The 23,044-nt window shown below is 44.0% G+C and overlaps 1 protein-coding gene across 2 annotated transcripts in view; it reads right to left on the minus strand.

Moving 5' to 3' along the window:
- The window catches only part of CACNA1B (calcium voltage-gated channel subunit alpha1 B), a 202,873-nt gene that overhangs the window by 141,095 nt on the left and 38,734 nt on the right, over positions 1–23,044 (minus strand). For both annotated transcript variants that reach the window (XM_061156143.1, XM_061156144.1), the window contains exons 4-6: positions 15,027–15,118; positions 13,584–13,736; positions 11,253–11,443 (exon numbers count right to left, since the gene is read on the minus strand). In XM_061156143.1, the coding sequence (XP_061012126.1) occupies positions 11,253–11,443; positions 13,584–13,736; positions 15,027–15,118 (436 nt within the window). The remainder of the gene's footprint in view (positions 1–11,252; positions 11,444–13,583; positions 13,737–15,026; positions 15,119–23,044) is intronic.

Consider the following 23,044-nt stretch of genomic DNA (forward strand, 5'->3'; position numbering starts at 1 on the left):
ATCTTCCCAAACCAGGGATCGAACCTCCTGCACTGACAGGTGGATCCTTCACTATCAGTGCCACCCGTGAAGCCCAAGGGTCGGTGAGGACGTGGAGAGTGTGAGACATTCGTACACTCCTGGTGGGGATGTAAAATGCTGCAACCACTGTGGAAACCAATTTGGCAGTTCTTCAAAAGGTTAAATATGGAGTTACCATGTGACCCAGAAATTCCACTCCTAGGTGTACATGTAAGAGAAATGAAAACATATTCCACACAAAAATTTGTAAACAAATGTCCACAGCAGCATTATTCATAATGTAAAACAGTGGAAACAACCCCAAAATGTCCAACTGATGAAATATAAACAAAAGATGGTACATCCACACAATGGAATCATCTTTGATAATAAAAGCAATGAAATACTGATACTTGCTATAACATGGAGGGACCTTAAAAACACAAAATTCCACATCCTGTAGGATTCCATTTGTATGAAATGTCTAGAATAGACTAATATAAAGAGACAGAATATATTAGTGTTTGCCAGAGGCTAGGGGAATGGAGGAATGGGAAGTGACTGCGAATAGATACAGGGTTTCTTTTTTAGTTGATGAAAATCTTCAAAAATTAGTAATGATACTGGTTGCACAATCTTGTGAATATACAAAATGCACTGAACCATTCACCACTTTGATGAATTTCATAGTAGTTGAATAAAAATAAAATCATTATTTAAAAAAATAAAAATAAATCTCTAGGCTCAGAAGCTCCAATACTTTGGCCACCTGATGTGAATAGCTGATTCATTGGAAAAGACCCTGACGCTGGAAAAGATTGAAGGCAGAAGGAGAAGAGGGAGACAAAGGACGAGATGGCTGGATGGCATCACCAATGCAATGGATATGAACGTGGGCAAACTCTGGAAGATGGTGAGGGCCAGAGAAACCCGGCATGCAGCAGTCCATGGGGGTGGGAATAGTCGGACTCAACTAGGTGACTGAACAACAGGCCCAGATTACAGAATTCTATCAACCATTTTTTTCTTTCTGCAATCTTTTTTTTATATTTTATTGTTAACTGTAGGATAATTACAATATTGTGATGGTTTTTGCCATACATCAATAAGAAATGGCCATAGGTATACATACGTGCCCTCACTCTTATACCCCCACCTCCACCCTCCCCCTCCCAACCTTCTAGGTCATCACAAAGCATCATCTTTGGGTTCCCCGTGTCATACAGCAAACTCCTGCTGGCTATCTATTTTATATACGATTTTTAAAAATTAACACCACTTATATGCAATCTCTTCTAGGAAAATAGAACAGGAAGAATTACTTCCCAATTCATTTTATAAAACTTGTATTATCCTTATTTTTTTAAAAAACAGACAAAAATAGAAGAAAGAAAGAAAGAAACGTAAGTATGATCAAAAGTCATCATCAATATAGATACAGGAAATGATGTGACAGACAAGGGCTTAATCTCCAAAATATACAAACAGCTCAACAATATTGTTGAGCTCAACAATAAAAAAACAAACAGCCTAGTCAAAAATGGACAAAAGACCTTAATAGACATTTCTCCAAGGAGGATATACAGATGGCCAGTAGGCACATGAAAAGAAACTCATCATCACTAATTATTAGAGAAATGCAAATCAAAACTGCAACAAGGTGTCACCTCACACCAGTCAGAATGGCCATCACTGAAAAGTCTACAAATAACAAATGTTGGAGAGGGTATGGAAAAAAGGGAGCCCTCCTTCACTGTTGGTGAGAATATTAGTTAGTACAGCCACTATGGAAAACAATAAGGAGGTTCCTCAGAAAACTAAAAATAGAATTACCATAAAATCCAGCAATCCCACTACTGGACATATATCCAGACGAAACTCTAATTCAAAAAGATACATGCACCTGGATGTTCACAGAAGCACTATTTACAAAAGCCAAAACATGGGAACAACTTACATGTCCAACAACAGACGAATGGATAAAGAAGAAGTGGTACATATATATATATACGATGGAATACTACTCAGCCATAAAAAGAATGAAATAATGCATTTGCAGCAACACAGATGGACCTAGAGTTTATCATACTAAGTGAAGTAAGTCAGAAAGAGAAAAACAAGTATCATATGATACCACTTACATGTGGGATCTAAAATATGGGACAAATAAACCTATCTACTAGATAGAGATCTCTGTAAGAAAATTGAAGATAGCAAGGGAACATTTCATGCAAAGATGGGCACAATAAAGGACAAAAATGGCAAGGACCTAACAGGAACAGAAGATATTAAGAAGATGGGGCAAGAATACACAGAAGAACTGTTCGAAAAAGCTCTTAATGTCCCAGATAACCACAATGGTGTGATCACTCACCTAGTGCCAGACATCCTGGAGTATGAAGTCAAGAGGGCCTTAGGAAGCATTGCTACAAAGAAAGATAGTGGAGGTGGCTCAGCTGGATGAGTGAAGTAGCTCAGCTGTATGCAACTGAGCTACTTCAGATCCTAAAAGACGATGCTGTGAAAGTGCTGCACTCCATATGCCAGCAAATTTGGAAAACTCAGCAGAGGCCACAGGACTGGAAAAGGTCAGTTTTCATTCCAATCCCAAAGAAGGGCAATGCCAAAGAATGTTCAAATTACCATACAATTGCACTCTTTTCACATGCTAGGTTGTGCTCAAAATTCTCCAAGCTAGCTTTCAGTCAACAAAGGTGTTGTGTTTTTTTTTTTTGCCAACAAAGGTCCATCTAGTCAAAGCTATGGTTTTTCCAGTAGTCATGTATGAATGTTAGAGTTGGACCATAAAGAAAGCTGAGCACCAAAGAATTGATGCTTTTGAACTGTGGTGTTGGAGAAGACTCTTGAGAGTCCCTTGGACTGCAAGGAGATCCAACCAGTCCATCCTAAAGGAGATCAGTCCTGAATATTCATTGGAAGGACTGATGCTGAAGCTTAAACTCCAATACTTTGGTCACCTGATGTGAAGAACGGACTCATTGGAAAAGACCCTGATGCTGGGAAAGATTGAAGGCAGGAGGAAAAGGGGACAACAGAGGATGAGATGGTTGGATGGCATCACCGACTCTATGGACAGGAGTTTGAGTAAGCTCCGGAAGTTGGTGATGGACAGGGAAGCCTGACATGCTGCAGCCCATGGGGTTGCAAAGAGTTGGACATGACTGAGCAACTGAACTGAACTGACTGAGGTTTCAGCAGTTTGTGAACCAAGAACTTCCAGATGTACAAGCTGGATGTAGAAAAGGCAGAAGAACCAGAGATCAAATTGCCAACATTCACTGGATCATAGAAAAATCATGGGAATTCAAAAAAAAAGACTCTACTTCTGCTTCACTGACTACACTAAAGCCTTTGACTGTGGATCACAACAAACTGTGGAATATTCTTAAAGAGATGGGAATACCAGACCACCTGACCTGCCTCCTAAGAAACCTGTATGCAGGAAAAAAAGCAACAGCTAGAACTGGACTTGGAACAACAGACTGGTTCCAAATTGGGAAAAGAGTATGTCAAGGCTGTATATTGTCACCCTGATTATCTAACTTATATGCAGGGTACACCATGCAAAATGCCGGGCTGGATGACTCACAAGCCCGAATTAAAATTGCCGAGAGAAATATCAACAACCTCAGATATGCAGATGGCACCACCCTTATGGCAGAAAGTGAAGAGGAACTAAAGAGTCTCTTGATGAAAGTGAAAGAGGAGAGTAAAAAAGCTGGTTTAACACTCAACACCCAAAAAAACGAAGATCATGGCATCCAGTTCCATCACGTCATGGCAAATAGATGGGGAAAAAGTGGAAATAGTGTCAGATCATTTTCTTAGGCTTCAAAATCACTGCGGACAGTGACTGCAGCCACAAAATTAAAAGATGCTTGCTCTTTGGAAGAAAAGTTATGACAAACCTAGACAGTGTATTAAAAAGTCAGAGACATTACTTGCCAACAAAAGTTCATATAGTCAAAGCTATGGTTTTTCCAGCAGTCATGTATGGACATGAGAGTTGAACCATAAAGAAGGTTGAGCACTGAAGAATTGATGCTTTTGAATTACGGTGCTGGAGAAGACTCTTGAGAGTCCCTTGGACAGCAAGGAGATCAAACCAGTCAATCCTAAAGGAAATCAACGCAGAATATTCATCGGAAGGACTGCTGCTGAAGCTCCAATACTTTGGTCATCTGATGCAAAGAACCAATCATTAAAAAAGACCCTGATGCCAGGAAAGATTGAGGGCAAGAGGAGAAAGGGGCGACAGGATAAGATGGTTGGATGGCATCACTGACTAGACGGACATGAGTTTGAGCAAACTCAGGGAGATAGTGAAGGAAAGGGAAGCCTGGTGTGCTTCAGTTCATGGGATCGCAAAGAGTGAGACATAACTTAGCAACTGAACAATAACAACAAAACAAAAACAGACTCACAGACATAGAGACTTGTGGTTGTAAGCAGGAGGAGGAAGGGAGAGGGATATACTGGGAAGTGGGGGTTGGTAGGTGAAAATTATAAGGTTTAGAATGGATAAACAATGAGGTCCTAAGGTATAGTACAGGGAACTATATTCAATATACTGTGATAAATCGTAATGGAAAAGAATATAAAAAAATGTATATGTGTATAATTGAGTCACTTTGCTATATATCAGAGATTGGCACAACATTGTAAATCAACTATATATATATATATATATATATATATATATATATATATACAGGCTTCCTTGATAAAATATTAGCAAATAGAATTAAACAGTATATAAAAGAATTGTATACCATGACCATATGCGTTTATTCCAGGAATGCAATGTTGGTTCAATATTCAAAAGTCAATCAGTGTAATCCACCATTAACAGGCTAAAGAAAAAAAATCACATAATCATACCAATGCAGAAAAGGTATTTTACAAAACTCAACACCCATTCACGATAAAAACTCTCAGAAAAATAGGAATCCAAGGACTGACTCAGCTTGATAAAGAGCATCTGCAAAAAAACTGACAGCTAACATTAAACCTTAGCAGTGAAAACTGAATGCTTTCCCCGTGAGATTGGGAGCATGGAAAGTATGTCCGCTCTCACTACTCTAAGTTAATTGCCGTGATGGTGGACGTTTTAGCCACTGAAATTAAGCAAGAGTCAGAAAATAAAAGGCATACAGGGGAACATTCCTGGTGGTCCAGTGGTTAAGACTTCACCTTCCAATGTAGGGGGTACAGGTTTTATCTCTGCTTAGGGAGCTAAACCCACATGTCTCATAGCCAGAAAAAAAGAACATGAAATGGAAGCAATATTGTAACAAATTCAATAAAGACTTTAAAAAATTAAAACATAAAAGTCATACAGGTCAGAAAAAAAGAAATCATTCCTATTTACAAATGACACGTCTATCTATATAGGAAATCCCAAGGAATCTCCAAAAAATCTCCTAGAACTAATAAGTGAGTTCAGAAAGGTCAGGAATATAAGATCAACTAACAAAAATCAGTCGTATTTCTTTATATGTTTGCGTGCTCAGTCACTCAGTCGTGCCTGACTCTCTGCAACCCTATGGACTGTAGCCCACCAGGCTCATCTGTCCATGGACATTTCCAGGCAAGAATACTGAGTGGGTTGCCATTTCCTACTCGAGGGGATCTTTCCGACCCAGAGATCAAACCCTCCACTCTTGTGTCTCCTGCTTTGGCAGGCGGATTCTTTACTCCTGTGCCACCTAGGAAACCTGTATTTCTGTATACTAGCAATGAAAATACATATGGACACAAAGATTTAAAATACAATACCATTTACAGTCTAACAAACATATACAGGATTTGTATGCTGAAAACTATAAAATTCTGGTTGAAGAAATCAATCTAAATAAAGGGAGAGATACACCATATCATGGATTGAAAGACCCAATACAGTAAAGATGTCAATTCTCCAAAACTGAATAAAATGGGAGGAATCTCTCTGGTTTAAAAGATTTATTGTATAGCTACAATATTGAGGACTGTGTGACGCTGGCAGAGGGACAGACACAGAGATCACTGGAACAGAAATGAGACCCAAACAAGTATGCCTGATGGGTTGTTTGCAAAGGTGCAAAAGCAATCCAATGGGGGAAATACAGCATTTCAGTAAGTGTTGCTGGAGTAACTGGATGTCCAAAAGCCAGAGGAGGGAAGGAGGAAGGGAGGGAGAGAGAAAAAAAGAAAAAGAAAAAGGGAAGGAGGGAGGGAGGGGGCAGGGGAGAGCACACCTCAACCTAAACTTCACACTTTATACAAAAATTAATGCAAGATGGATCACAGACTTACGTGTAAAATAATAAAAATGTTGGGAAAAATATAGGAGAATATATTTGATTTAGGACTAGGCAAAGAGTTAGATTTTATGCCAAAAGTGCAGTCCACAAAAGATAAAACTGCTAAACAGGACTTTATCCAAATTAAATATGCACCTTCTTTCACAGGTCAGATGAGGTGTAGGAAAAGACAAGCTACTGACTCAGAGAACATATTTGCAAACCATACATCTGACAAACAATTCGTATCTAGAATATATACAAACTCTACAGCAAAAGAACAATCCAGCCCATGAGCTAAAGATAGGAAGAGATATTTCACTGAAGAAGATGCACAAGCAGCAAATCAGTATGAGAAGATACTTAGCATTATCGACCACTAGGAAATCCATGATGATTCATGTCTGCACAATCAGAATGCCTGAAGTTAAAAACACCAAATGTCAGTAAGGAGATAGAAAAACTAGATTATTCATACACTGCTGGTGGATTCAAAAGAATACAGGTCTTCGAAAGGTGTTAATTTCCTGAAAAATTAAATATACAACCCAGAAATTGCACTCTTGAGCATTTAACCCAGAGAAATGAAAATTTTCATTTGCACAAAAACCTGCCCACAGGACTTCTCTGGTGGCTCAGTGGTAAAGAATCTGCCTGCCAATGCAGAAGACACAAGTTCGATCTCTGATCCAGGAAGATTCCAAGTAACTATCGAGCCTGTGCTCCAGAGCCCAGGAGCTGCAACTACCGAGCGCACTCGCCACAGCTACCGAACTGCCGAGCGCACTCGCCACAGCTACCGAACTGCCGAGCGCACTCGCCACAGCTACTGAGGCATGCACACCCTAGAGCCCATGCTCCACAACAAGAGAAGCTACCACAACAAGAAACCTACACACTGCAACTAGAGAGTAGACCCCAACGAAGACCCAGCACAGCCAAAAATAAATAAATAAATAAAATTTTTTTTTAAAAATCTGCCCACAAACGTGCAGAGCAACTTTATTCACGATAGACCCAAGCAGAGACAACACAAATGTCCTTTAACAGGTGAATATTAAACACTGTAGTCCACTCACACCTGGGGGACCACTCAGCAAAAAAAAAAGAAAAATGAAGAAACTGCTGACATGCAATAATCCAGATGTGTCTCCAGAGAATTATGCTGAGGGAAAAATAACCAATACCCAAAAGTCACACAGGGTCTGGTTTCATCTACATAATGTTCTTGAAAAGGCAGAATTATCGATGTGGCAAAAGGCACGCGGTGACCAGGGATGAGGGCGAGAGAGCTGCAGGCGTGGCCATCAGAGGACCAGAGGCCAGCAGGACACCCTGCCGATGGGACATTCTGTCTCCTCGGCAGCAGGGTCACCGTCCTGGTTCTGGGAGTCGCCTGTTTTGCAGGCTGTTGGAGGAAGCAGGCAAAGCATACATGGGCTCTCTCTGTTTTAATTCTTACAACTGTATGTGAACCTACCTTACCACAAATAAAAACTTTCATTTAAAAAAAGAGACAATTCCCACATGTCCCTGCAGGTGCCTCACTGCCCTGCCGTCGTCACCTTCAATCTCGCCCCCTTTAACCTGTGCGTTCCGAGGCTCTATTCCCACTAGCTGCCCGTCTCCTGGGACTTCTTGGCGACAGCTGGTCTGGTCGATCACTCTGGAAACACGGTGCTCGGCTTCCAGGACACGGCACACCTGCGGGGGCTGCGGTTCCCCTCAGGTCCGCCTTGCGCTCTTCTTGGCTCCTTCTCTCCTACTTGGCTTCTGAATGTTGCAAGTCTCCTGACAGCCAAAGGCTCACACAAGCTTCATTTTTAGCCATCTTGCTTCTAGCTCCACATATTCACACTGGGCAATCTCATCCTGTCTCGTAATTTGAAACACCACCCATGACTTCACACATGCACCCTCAGCCCTGCTGTCCCCCCGAAGTATACATTCAACTGTATACTCAGCACCTACACTTGGATGAAACAGTGTGTTCAGCTTCCCAGGGACAAAGCAGAGTTCTCAGTGTCCACCACAACGCTCTGCTAAAACAAAATTCCTCAGTCACCTTTCTCCCCTTCTCAGTAAAAGGCACCACCTTTCCTAATGGCTCAAGTCACAGCATCTTTGATCCCTCTTTCTTTCACATTAAACATCACATTGAACCAATGAACAAGTTCTGTCTGCACTAACTTCAAAATGGAGCTTTCCACCTACATATCTGAAGGCCCCTTCCTCAGATCTTCACAAAACTAGTGCAATGAACAGATGCAAAACCACACGTATGCAACCATAAACCCACATTATTTACCTCCTATGGTCCCTCTGAACATAGTCAAAGCCCAGGATGAAAATGTGGATAGGTCCTGTGACGGTTCTGATAACTGGGTAATAGATTCTACAATCAATGCAAGTAGAAAACACAGGCTGAACTCAGTAATTAAGCGTCCCATCCCAGCTGCCATGCTCCTCACTGAGACCATCGTCCCTCCTCCACAGGCCTGCACAGCTGGCTGCTTTCAGAGGGAAAGGACAGCGCGGCCCTCTTTGCCCACCATGCCTCGCATTGTTCCTCCTTCCAGGGCCTCTGACCCCAGCGCTACTGATGCAGCGGAGGTGGGGGGGACAGTCCTCTCGGGGCCCACTGTCCCGAGATAACCCACCTCTCTGGCCTGGCAGGAACTCGCAGCTGACTCATCCCTCACAAGACACTCTTTCAGGACCCATCTGACCACATTCCTCAGAACCCAGACGGCCATCTCTCCTCAAGATGGGGACCTACCTGCCACCACCTCCAGTGCCTCAGCAACCAGTCTCGGTGAGGACCCCCATGCCTCCCGGGCTGGGCAGCTTGCTCTCCCCAGGCGGCACAGGTGCTTACCACCCTCCAGCCCCCCAGCCCAAGGTGCAGGCCTGAGGCACCGCCCCTTGAAGGCTCCATCAAGGAGCATTCATCTAAGGCAACCACAAACACCCCGTCCCTGGGCCGTGGGTAGAGGCAGCCTCTCCCGCCAGAGAACACTCTTCAAATGTCCTGTCTGGCGACGTTCCTGGTGGTGCAGTGGTTAGGACTCTGCGTGTCCACTGCCAAGGACCTGGGTTCAACCCCTGGTGCGGACAGAAGAGAACAAAGTCTGTCTGATCTCCAGCAACTGGCGCTGTAACCCCTCCATGTGGAGCGGACTCGAGCGCTCTCAGCCACCGGCTCCAGGCACCAGGCTCATGGCCCACACCCTGCATAGCATGCCGGTGCCCTGCAGGCTCCCCAGTGCTGTCCCGCAGGCTCTGCATGTCTGGCTCCCAGAACCCACAGATCTTGCTTTCCCAGCGCCCCCGACCTGCCACCCCTGCCCCTCAGCCTCCTGCTCCCTTCACAGAACTTGCCGTTACTGATTGGCATTATTTATCGAAAGCCTCCTGCCACCACTGTGCCTGCAGCATCTCACCCAGTGTGCCCCCTGGAAATCTGTGTCAGGGGAGCCTCTGTGGCCCTTTCCAGCCAGCGCCTCCCACCTGCCCCTCCCCTGGGGGCACAGGCCCACCAGGCTGAGTCACCTGGGCCGTGGCCAAGTCCCGTGGCTCACGCAGTGCTCCGCTCGGTGGGGCTGGCAGGGATGTGGCCATCTCCAGCTATTTTTAGGGTTTGTCTTTGTGGAAATTGTTCCTGGATTGGCTGCAGGGAGAGAACAGCCAAGCTCCTCATCACCGCCCTTGTCTCTGTTTCTCCCTTGATCAAACCAAGCCTATTATCAGACACGACTCTGTCTCCAAGGAGGGCTCTGGCTCAGTGGACCTCGGGCCAGCTTTTCCATAACTCACCCTCTGCCACCTTCCTGCCCAGCCAGCACTTACCAAACACTGTGAGATGTCCAGCCCTGAGACCCACCAAGTCTCCATGAACTCTAAGACGAGTCACAGAGCAGAGGGTTCCAGCCTGTCCCTCCCATCCTTGTCCATGACAGAAACACGTGGCTACTCCAGTGCTTCTGGAGGCTGGCGGCCCAAGCCCCATCCCCAGTGCACAAGTGACAGGTTCAAAGTGAAGTACCTTGCACTCCACAAAGTCCCCTCCACAGCTCCAGGGCACAACATACCCTCTAGCTACCAAAATACAGCAATCCACCAGCCAGACCTTCCAAAATTCCTGTTTCAAATGCACTGTCTTTCTCCACTTCCTCTAACTTAACTGTTCTCATGCCCACAATCACAGGACTCTAGAGGGGACCTCTGTGGGGGTGGAGGGTCATCACATAAAAAAAGACACAGAGAGCTACCCAGGAGTCCCCAAGAAGAGCCTCAGGTGGAGGGGAGGCAGGCATGAGACGGGTCATCAGGAAGCCCCAGAGGGCCTTATACCCAGCTTCTGTCCACAAGCACCAACCCCCAGACCACCCTACAGTGCTAGGCTGGACTAGAGTCCTAATGACAGGGAAGACGGGGAGGGCGGGCAGGAGAGCAGGAGGGAGACTCTGAGGGACGCAAACAAAGGTATACAATGCAGTTCCCACCCACAGGACTCTGGTTTTCCCCCCCGCCCAGGATCCCCCAGACCCCACTTCCCACCCCCAGGAGCCGGGCACAATCAGCACATCCTCCCTGCACCTCAGCCCCGCTCCTCCCATTCACAAGGCAGCAGCCTGCTGCCTCAAGCCCAGAATGAGTTAACCAGCTTCTCCAAGCCTCACTCCCACATCTGCAGGCAGGGCTCTCATCACCAGCAGTGGCAGGTCCACCTTCTCTGGAATTTTTTTTTTCTAACCTTCACCACCCAGCCCTCACCTTCACTTTCAAAACAGAAGTTGCCTGGAGAATCCAGAACCCAGGTCAGTGGCCCTGCAGGGGAGCTGCCCAAAGGAGCCTGTGTTCCATTCTGGGGGGAGAAGGGAGCCAGAGGCTGGACAGAAGCCTCGCCCCAAGGGGGCCCAGGAGCTCCTGGACCAAGACTCGACTCACATTGTAGAGGATGTCGGTCCAGCCCTCCATGGTGATGCACTGGAACACCGTCAGGATGGCGAACAGGATGTTGTCGAAGTTGGTGATGCCGAAGTTGGGTCCCGCCCAGTACTCCCGGCACTCAGTGTCGCCCTCGCACAGCCGAGCTGGGGCTTCCCTGCCACACGGGAAGTCACCTACCGGATCTGCATCTGCGGGGAGAAGGGGCAGGCAGGGCTGAGCTGGAAACACTGAGCTCTCCACCCTTGCGGGGACTGTGGGCCCCAGAGACCTCATCACGAGAGAAAGGGATCAGGCACAAGGGAAACTGCCTCCTGCCACCCCTGCGCCTGCCCGGCCTCCATCCTCAACCGACAGGTTGCCCCCACCCACCCTCAGATCCACCCTCTCAGGAACAGCTGGTCAACCTCTCCTTCCCCACAGAAACTGCCCCTCACTATGAAAACATGCTGAGAACTCAATCACCTTAAAATCAAAAACAACCAACTCCTAACCTCCTACTCTTCCTATCGCCAGCACCCCAACTGTCCCACAGGCGAACCTCTACCCAGACTTCCCCAACATGTAGGTCTGCCTGTCGCTCTGGAGCAAGAACCAAGCTGGACGGAGCCCTGAAGCCCCGGTGCTCTTCAGGCAGGTTGACCAACACAGGCCCAGAGCGTGACTGGGCCTCAGGGCCCAGTTCTCCTGGCACTGGCCCCAGCAAAGGGGACATGCTCTTGCTGGCAGCCAGGAGCCACACAAAGAGATGTTAAAGAAATCGCAGAAAACCAGGACCAACCTCTGGAATAAGGGGGCAAGCAACTCACGCTAATCCCTCCCTCCCAAACCTAAAGAAAAAACTGTTCTTTAAAAATGCTTAACAACACGTGGAAAAGCTCTCCTATCAGGATAGGGGAAATTTTTAGGAATAGCTAGGATGGAAAGCAAATATTCCCAGATTTAGAAGGCAAAACTGATCACACAAGTTTATTCCTTTCCTTCCAATTATCTTAATAAATGCTCATAAAGAAAACCAGGAAGTCATTGTTTGTCTATTTGTAGACAATTGTATTCTCTGTGAATAATGACAGTTTTATTTCCTCCTTTCATATTCTTCTTAGAGTTTTTGTTCTTTTTCTTGCCTCACATCACTGGCCACAAACACCAAGGCTACATGGACCAGAAGTGACCATATGTGCCTTTATCTCATTTTTGACTTTAAAGGAAAAGCTCTCAAGACTGATGACAAAGTATGTTGTCTGAAGGGAATTTCAGGAAGTTTAAGAAAATTCCCCTTATTTCCAGTTTGATTAAGAGGGTTTTTAAAATTATGAATGATTTAAACTTTAATAAAAACTTTTCCTGCATCTATCGAGATGGTCATACAGGTTTTCTCCTTTAATGTGTTTGTAGCTCAAGACACAAACCTTTGTGTCACCCTTAATGCTTCACTTTCTCTCACTCCACATACAATTGCCCAGAAAACCCAGACAGCCCAGCAGGACTCACTGCAAAATATACCCAGAACTTGACAGATTCTAAGAGCCAAACAGGTTTCCCAGGTGCTCAGTGAAAGAATGCTCCTGCCAGTGCGGGAGACTTGGGTTCAATCTCCGGTCTGGGAAGATCCCCTAAAAAAGGAAATGGCAACCCACTCCAGTATTCTTGCCTGGGAAATCCCACGGACAGAGGAGCCTGGCAGGCTACAGTTCTTGGGGTCACAAAGAGTCAGACACAACTTAGTGACTAAAACAATACCAACTGCCAAACAACCTGGCCCCAGCCTCTATCCATCTCTCCTGGACTGAGATTTGACTCTCTGACTCTCCCCTGTTTGATCTGCCTCCCCAGAGCAGCCAGAATAATCAGAGGGTACCAGCATTCACTCAAGGCCCCATTGTCCTCCCACTTCTCTAGGAATAAGATTCAGAGTCCTACCATGGCCTGAACCCACATGATGCCCCTGCAGTCACTGCTTCTCACTCTGGCCTTTCACACTTACTAGTCTTTGTAACCAGAGCTTCCGGCAGGCTGCTGAATGGGCTCCCTCTCACCACACTCAGGTCTCTATCCAACTGTCACCCTGACAGAGAGGCCTCCCCAGGCTACTCTCTGTGAAACAGACCCCCAAATCATTCTATTTTAGATACCTTTCTTGTTTCCCTCCTAGAAGTTACTACAGTAACTTCTGTAATTACTTCGTGTGTTTGTGTTTACAGATTCTTGCCTGTGTCCACTTCCTTTGTCTAGCACCTAGAAGGCCCCCTCAGGGCCCAGAACAGTGAATCTCTCCGGGACGAATGAGTCTGTGGTCCTTCTCTGGGTCCGACGGATACTTCAAGGCCTCACCTGTGCTGTTGGGGAAACAAGCCTTGTGGAATTTGCCCATGTAGAACTCGAGGCCAATGATGGCGAACATGAGGATGGCGAAAAAGAGAAGCAGCCCAATCTGCAGGAGTGGAACCATGGCCTTCATGATGGACTTGAGCACCACCTGCAAACCTGGGCAGAGCAGGTGAAGCAGGCAGGTCAGGAGCACAGTGGGCAGAGCAGGGAGTGGGCTGGGGTATGGACAGAACAGCAAGAGCCTGGGTAGGCAGGGCTGAGAGTCCTGGGCAAAGTGTGGAGCAATGAGTGTTCCTGAGGCGAAAGGACAGAGCTGGGCCCTCAAAGCAGGGGACAGAGAGCTCCCTCTGTGGTGGGGAAGCAGGACAGAACAGTGAGTGCCTACATGGGGTAGAGCTGAGCGTCCTTGGGGTGGGGGAGTGGACCGAGCAGAGTCCCAGTTAGAGGGAGGAACAGTGCGTGGGGGTATCAGTAGGAAGTACTGACGAGAACTCAGTCTGTGGAGGGCTCAGGGTGGAGCAAAAGTGGAGAGGCCTGAGAGGAAAGAGGAGGAACACCTGGGAACTGAAAGCAGGGGATCCTGGGGACTAAGAGCAGGGGATGCTGGAAGGGAAGAGCAGAGGATCATGGGAACTAACAGCAGGGGATTCTGGGAATGAAAAACAAGAGTTCCTGACAGACCCACTCCTGAGGGAAAGGAAAGCAGGGGGCTTACTCTTAAGGAGGGTTTTACCACTGACTGTAGGGCATGAGTATGTCCAGGCCAGGGGAGCAATCCCCACTTCCAGCCTTGAACTCGCTCCTGGGTACAGGCCTGAACCTCTTCCTGGCAGGGTCTTGGGGCAGTACAGAGAGCCGACCAGCGGTCTTCCCTGCGGCGGGCTCAGGTGACACAGCTCCAGGCCTGCCACCCGGACCCTGAAGGAAACCCAAACTTCCACTGGCCTGGAGGAACATGGGCCCAGGCGGTCACCACTCTCAAGGCAGCCTGGCTACCCTCTGCCCTCACATGGCCTCTTAAGCCACCCAGTCCTGGAGCATGTCTTAACTGAGTCACAGGTCTCGACAGCCCTGCCTAGCCTGAGCCAGGACAGATGGCCCTCTGCAGCCTCTGAATGTATTCCCTGCCCCACCACCTTGGTTCGTCTCTCATCTGCCCTTTAACCCCAGGAAAAGAAGCAAAGAGCTGGAAATACAGCAAAGGGTGTGAGAGGAGCAAAGCTTCCACGTAGGAAGCTGGGTTACCCTCTAGTCTTGCAAGGAGATGGGAGAGACTGGAGAAGGGCCATTTCTGCCTTCTTCAAGCCTGGTTCCTTGGGGCTAAGGGTGGCAAGCTCAGAGTCACCAGAGGGTCCAGAGGTCAGGGCCCCACTGTGGCTGTGGCAGGGGTAGGGGACAAGGTCAGTGTCCAGGTAGGCTGGGCCTGATTGCTTTCGCCAGACTCACTTGGAATCCCAGACACCAGCTTCAGGGGCCTCAGCACACGCACAGCCCGCAGCGTTCGCAGGTCAAAGTCAGTGCCAGCGGTGGCGAGGATCCTGGCAGGAACAAAGACAAGCGGGAAGTGAGCGCGTCTGCACGGCGCTGAGCGGAGGGCACGCCCCCCACCACCCATGTCCTGTCGGCCAAGAGCACTGACATCTTCATGCCCGGGTCCCCCACTGTCCAAGCACCAGAGTACCAGGCAGGGGAGGCCAGGAACTGAATTCAGACATCCTCGCCAGTAATGTCAGTGATGGTTTTACCAGCATGACCATCCTTCCGGGCATCACCCCTGAGGGAACATTTGGTCTCTGGTCCCTGGCCCGGCCTTGAATCTGTCCTTGAATTGAGTCCTAGCCTGAACTATGTCCCCAAGCAACCCCAGCTGCTCTCCAAGTTGCCTCATGAGCGGTGGTGATACTGAGAGCAGAAGAATGAGCTGGAGGGACTTCTGGACACAGGGCCACAGATGCCACGGGGCCTCCCCGCTTCCCACAGGAGAACACAGGAGTGAAGAGTGGAGAAGGTGAACGGAGGGTTCAGAAAACCCCATTAGCATAAAAGCATACCCCAATGTCTCCCATCTTAAAACAAAACAGAAAATTCCGTATCTGCCTCCTACCCCAGCAAACTTCTCTGCTCCCTTCACTCCAAAACTCATTCGAAGTGTCAATCCTTGGTCTCCCACTGTTGACTCTTCAGCCTCTCTTCAGCTTTGTCCAACTATATTCTCACTCCCACCATTCCACTAAAATGTTTTGTCAAGCCTTCTTGCCAATATCAATAGCTAAGTCTCCTATAAATGGTTTCTTCTCTTGCCCACTGGTCAACTCTCTCATTTTCTTCTTGACACTCCGGGAGTCCCTTTGTCAGCTTTGCCCCCTCTACCAGACTGAAAACTTGAATGCGTCAGTGCTCAAACCATACAGAATCCACCCAATAGCTTTGAATACTACTGAAAGCTTATTACTTCCTAATTTATATCTTTAACTCAAATCTGGAACTCTGGGTTCATATGTCCATCCATTTGCCTTTTTCAACATTTCCACTTGGATAGCAAAAAAAAAGCATATCAAACATTAATAAAAGTAAAGAATACTTTTTAAAACTTTAATGCAAATATTAAAGTATGTATTATTTTTAAGTTCAGAGTTGTTACATGATGGCGACTAGAGAATTTTTTATTCTTTCTCCCAACCCTGCTCCTCCCACAGTGTCCCCCCCGCTCTGTGAACAGCACTAGTCAACTGTTACATAAGCCAGAACCAAGGCTTCCTATCTGACTCCTCTCTCTTACACTCCACATCCAATTCACTAACAATCCTGTTGACTCTACCTTTAAAAAGTCTTGGACTGTCAGTGAAAAAGCATTGTTGCTTGCTGCCCCCCTGCCCCCAACTCTAGACACGCAGCATTTGAGATGCAGCTGGGGTAAAATAAGATGAAATGGTAGGGGGGAAAGAAAAGAAGAGCAACAAGAAAATCTATTCAAACCAAAATTCCATAGCACATGAGAAAATCCAATACTAAGAGGGATATTCAACTACTGGAAGATAGTAGCTAGAACTTTTGGAAAAAACAAACATTTATTTAAATAATATGAATAATAATCATACTCTAAGCTGGAGACATAGCTGGAAAGTATTAATGGTTTAGGAAACAGTACTAAGGAATCACTCACAAACAACAGAAAGACAAAGAAAAAAATGGAAGAAATGAAATGATACAGAGGTTAAACCATATACCTAACACACATCACATGTGGGTTCCAGAAAAAGAGAATAGAGGGAACATGGTGAAGAAGCAACATTTGAAGAGATAACAGATGAGAAATTTCCCGAATTAAAGACTTGATTTCTCAAATTTAAAGTGTATTAGGGGTACAATCAGATAAATAAAATACATCCAACTAGAAACGGTGTGAGTAACTACAGGATATCAAGCATAAAAAGAAAGCATTAAAGGCTACCAAAGAGAAAGATGAAATACCTAGGGGAGAAAAATGATAGTTAAAAGGAGAGAAAACATCACCTCAGGAAAAAAAGAGAGAGAGAGAGAGAGAAAATATGCTAGAAGACAACTAAGTAACACCTTCAAAAAGCAGCAGGAAAATAATTGACATCTTAGAACCTTATATCTAGCTAAACTGTGAATGAAGAGTGATGGCAAAATAAACATATTTTCATAGATTCAGTAAGTCATCACTCCGGATCCTTGGTAAAACAACACAGGAACTGAACCCAAAGGGAAAGCACAGTATATAAGAACAATGGTTGGTACAGAAAATAATGTTTAAGTAATTAATTAATCATTGATTTTTTAAATTATGATGTCCAATTTTTCACTATTTTCTACACACAAAACTAACAACCTAAGCAATAACAAAATTATTTACAGAAGGGGTTGTTCCACGTATAGTTGCATCAGATTATGTTATAGAGGTTAAATCACTCTTCACTGCATTAGGCCAGAAGATGGCATTTTCTGAAAAGGGCCAGTAGTAAATATTTAGACTTTGTGAGTCATAAGATCTCTGTTACAACCACTCAACTCTGCCATGTAGCATAAGAGATAACATGTAAATGAATGGACAAGACTGTGTTCCAATAAAATTTTATTTATAAGCACAGACTGCCAGGCAGTTGGGCTATAACTGTCTATCCTCCGTGTTAAACAAATGTACACGTGTGTGCGTGCTCATTCAGTCATGTCTGACTCTTTGCAACCCTACAAACTGTAGCCCACCAGGTTCCTCTGTCCATGGGACTTCCCAGACAAGAATACTGGAATGGTTTGCCATTTCCTGCTCCTGGGTATCTTCCCAGCCTGGGGACTGAACCTGTGTCTCCTTCTTGGCAGGCGGATTCTACCACTGAGCCGCCTAGAGGCGCAGACTCATGTGCAGCAATGAATCTCCCTTTAAAATGTTCAGGGACTTTTCTGGCAGCCCAGTGGTTAAGACTTCAGCTTCCAACGCAGAGGGCGCAGGTTCGACCTCTGGTCAGGGAGTTATGATTTTTGTGGCCAAAAAACCAAAACATAAAGCAGAAGCCACATTATAACAAATTCAATAAAGACTAAAAAATGGTCCACAACAAAAAAAATTGTAATAATAAATTTTTTTTAAATGTTAAGGATATCTAGTAAATGGATAGAAATACAGTCTATTTCAGAACCAGCTGGGGGGAGGGGGGGGGTGTAGGTGGAAGGTGTGTAGGGAACAGATAATAAAGAACATTTAGTCAAATTACAGAAATCAGACAAAGACTCCTCAAAAAAGGCTAAGAAGGAATATAAAAAGAAAACATAAAATAAGACATTAGAATTAAGCCCAAATATATCATAAAATATATAAATGAATTTTAATTTCTTATTAAATCATAGACTATTAGATTGGGGCTTTTGAAAGTCCAAACATATGCTACTTACAAAAGACATACCTGAAAACAATACAGAAATGTTGAAAATAAGAGATTTTTAGAAAGAATATACTAAGTAAATGGTACAGGAAATGAAGCTGATATATAATACTAAAGAAAAAATATAATTTAAAGCAAAAACAATATTAACAATATTAAGAGTAAAGAGAAACATAATACATAATAATGAAAACAAAATTACACCAAGGAATGCAATCATCATTAATTTTTATGCATCTAACATCATAAAATCAAAACAGAAAAAGAAAAAATGAAAACTCCTCCAACTTGGTGGAAGATTCTTGCAAAGCTCTCAAAAGAATCTGAAGGACTAAACACCAAAGTGCAATAATGCTGTGCACGATTACAACAGAATTAGCACCTTGATCATTTTATTGTTCTGTCTTCTATTCTTCCATATATTTCTTCATCTATCTATCTACCTATCAATCAACTAGAATCTATCTAGTTTTATATGAAAATGAGTTCCTAAAAAAATAGAAAATATATATTTTTAGAGTACACAAGAATAGCTTTGAAAATATGCTACATCACAAAAGAAGCCTCAGCAAATTTCAAAAAATTAGTGACTTTTATTATTGCACCTCTGCAATTAAACTAATGCAATTAAATAATAATACAACAAATGCAAAGTGAACAATACAAAGAAATAGAGGAAAACACTAGAGTTGAAAAGACTAGCGATCTCTTCAAGAGAATTAGAGATACTGTGGGAATATTTCAGGCAAAGTTGGCACAATAAAGGACAGAAACAGTATGGGCCTAACAGAAGCAGAACAGATTAAGAAGAGTGGCAAGAATACACAGAACTATACAAAAAAATATTTTAATGACCCAGATAACCACAATGGTGTGATCACTCATCTAGAGCCAGACATTCTGGAGTGTGAAGTCAAGTGGGCCTTAGGAAGCATCACTATGAACAAAGCTAGTGGAGGGGATGGAATTCCAGCTGAGCTATTTCAAATCCTGAAAGAGGATGTTGTGAAAGTGCTGCACTCAATATGCCAGCAAATTTGGAAAACTCAGCAGTGGCCACAGGACTGGGAAAGGTTAGTTTTCATTCCAATCCCAAAGAAAGGCAATGCCTAAGAATGTTCAAACTACCACACAATTGCACTCACTTCACATGCTAGCAAAGTAATGCTCAACATTCTCCAAGGTAGGCTTCAATAGTATACAAACCAAGAACTCCCAGATGTCCAAGCTGGATTTAGAAAAGGCAGAGGAACCAGAGATCAAATGGCCAACATCCGATGGATCACAGAGAAAATAAGAGAATTCCATAAAAACATCTACTTCTGCTTCACTAACTACACTAGAGCCTTGTGGATCACAACAAACTGAAATATTCTTAAAGAGATAGGAATACCAGACCACCTTACCCACCTCCTAAGAAACCTGTATGCAGGTCAAGAAGCAACAGTTAGAACAGGACATGGTTCAAAATTGAGAAAGGAGTACATCAAGGCTGTATATTGTCACCCTGCTTATTTAACTTATATGTAGAGTATGTCATGAGAAATGCTGGGCTGGATAAAGCACAATCTGGAATCAAGATTGCTGAGAGAAATATCAATAACCTCAGATATGCAGATGACACCACCCTTATGGCAGAAGCACAGAGGAACTAAAGAGCCTCCTGATGAAGGTAAAAGAGGTGAGTGAAAAAGCTGGCTTAAAACTCAACATTCAAAAAACTAAGATCATGGCATCTGGTCCCATCACTTCAAGGCAAACACATGGGGAAACAATGGCAACAGTGACAGATTTTATTTTGGGGGGCTCCAAAATCACTGCAGACAATGACTGCAGCCATGAAATTAAAAGACACTTGCTCCTTAGAAAAGCTATGACAACCCTAGCCAGCATATTAAAAAGCAGAGACATTATTTTGCCAACAAGGGTCCATCTTGCCAAAGTTATGGTTCTTCCAGTAGTCATGTATGGATATGAGGAGCTGGACCATAAAGAAGACTGAGCAATGAAGAACTGATGCCTTTGAACTGTGGCATGGAGGAGACTCTTGAGAGTCCCTTGGACTGCAAGGAGATCAAATCAGTCAATCCTAAAAGAGATCAACCCTGAATATTCGAATATTGGAAGGACTGATGTTGAAGCTAAAGCTCCAATACTTTGGCCATATGATACGAAGAGCTGACTCATTAGAAAAGACCCTGATGCTGGGAAAGATTGAAGACAGGAGGAGAAGAGGATGACAGAGGATGAGATAGTTGGATGGAAAGACCGACTCAATAGACATGAGTTTGAGCAAGCTCTGGGAGATGGTGAAGGACAGGGAAGGCTGGCATGCTGCAGTCCGTGGGGTCCCAAAGAGTCAGACACAACTGAGTGACTGAACAACAACAAAGAATACTACTATAAAAACATATTTTAAAAGAAAACTTGCATTACAGAAAGCTTCAAAATGCACAACTAAATAACTCATTAATAAAAGAAGTAACAGTAGACATTACCAAATATTTAGACTCATCAACAACAAAAGCACTACATATTAAACATGTAGGGTTCAAGCAAAGTCATGCCTTAGGGAAAACTGATAAACTTAATTGATTTTATTTTTCAAAGATTAAAAATTAATAAACCAAGTATTGCTATGTCTCAAGAGTCTTAGAAAAGAATAGCAGAGTAAATTTAGAAAAAGTATAAGAATGGATATAATAGACATGGTGAAAATAAAAAACAGAGGAATAACAGAAAGCTGAGTCCTTGAAAGTTTGATAAAATGAACAGGCTTCTGGCCTGTTCAAGAATAATCAAGAAAAAGAGAGTGTGCACATGCATACATACACAGATAAAAAATAAACAAATACACATAGTGTATGCATGTGTGCACACATGTACACTCATATATGTGCATACATGTGTACACACATACACGTGCATATGAATGTATATACACACAGGGAACACAACTACAGACAGGAGAAGTTTTTAGAATCACAAGAGAATATTACTAATGATTTTATGCCAATAGAAGCTAAAACTTGGATGAAATGGATATATCTCCCTGAAAGGCAAATTACCAAAAGTAACTGGAGTAGATAAATCTGAATAAACCATGAACAATTATATTAGTTTTCTATTCTGTAAAAACTTATCCCAAACCTAGTGACTTGGAACAGCACCCCTTTATCAGCTCACAGTTCTGTGAGCCAGAAGTCAGGCACATGTGGCTAAATTCTCTGCCGTGGGCCTCACGAGGCTGAGGTCGAGGGGCCGGCCAGCTGCATCCTCACTGGGAGGCTCAGATAGGGAAAGGGGCACTTTGCAGCGCCCCCAGCCCATCGGCAGAGCTTTCCCCTTGCAGCAGGGACAGAGGCCCTTGCCTTGGAGCCATCCAAGCACCGCTTCGCCCTCGGAGGCCACTCTCAGGTCCCGCCACCTGCCTCCTCGACGGCCCCTCTCACACTCCTAACCAGTCTGACTCTAGCAAGAAAAGTCTCTTTAAAGGAATCATCTGATAAGGCCAGTCCCACCCAAATAATCTCCCTTTGGGTTAACTCAGAGGCAAACCTAATCATAACCTAATCGCAGGAGTGCTATCTCATCATACACGCAGGATCTACCCACATTCAAGGGGAGATGACTGCAGGGGGCAGGCAGGGACCAGAGTCTTGGAGTTATCTTAGAATTTTTGCCTTCCAAAACCATTTAGAAGGATTACTTTGGATTCAGGTTTCCTTGTCAGAATATCAGATCCAGACAATTTTACAAGAGTGTCCCTACAAACATTCAGAGAAGAGATAATTCTACATTATACAAACTGTTTCAAGAACAAAAATACAAGAGAAGCTCCCAACTCATTTTATGATTAAAGTATAACCTTGATATCAAGACTGTAACTATAATTTAAAAAGATACATGCACCCCCAATATTCATAGCAGCATTATTCACAATAGCCAAGACATGGAAGCAACCTAAATATCCACCAACAAATGAATGAATAAAGAAGATGTTATATATTAACACAATATAATATTACACAGCCATAAAAAGAATGAAATAATTCCATTCATAGCAACAAGGATGGACCCAGAGATTATCGTACTAAGTGAAGTAAACTAAATAGAGAAATACAAATATCATATGATGTCACTTAGACGTGGAATCTCAAAAAATGATACAAATGAACTTTTATGCAAAACAGAAATAGACTCACAGACATAGAAAACAAACTTATGGTTACCAAAAGGGAAAGAGGGGGGAAGGAAAAATTAAGAGTTTGGGATTAACATATACACACGATTACATATAAAATAGATAACCAACAAAGACCTACTGCTTAGCACAGCATACTATACTTAGTATTTTTTAATAACCTATAAGGGAAAAGATTCTGAAAAAAATAGACATGCCTGTATGTATAACTGAGTCACTTTGCCACACGCCTGAAACTAACACAACATTGTAAATCAACTAAACTTCAATTTTAAAAAAATAAAAAATTTTTAAAGACTGGAAAAGGGCAAGAAAAATTTATACACATCTCAGTTATGAACACAAATTTTAAATATCAG

Source organism: Dama dama, chromosome 11, assembly GCF_033118175.1.
Source record: "Dama dama isolate Ldn47 chromosome 11, ASM3311817v1, whole genome shotgun sequence".
Taxonomy (NCBI): Eukaryota; Metazoa; Chordata; class Mammalia; order Artiodactyla; family Cervidae; genus Dama; species Dama dama.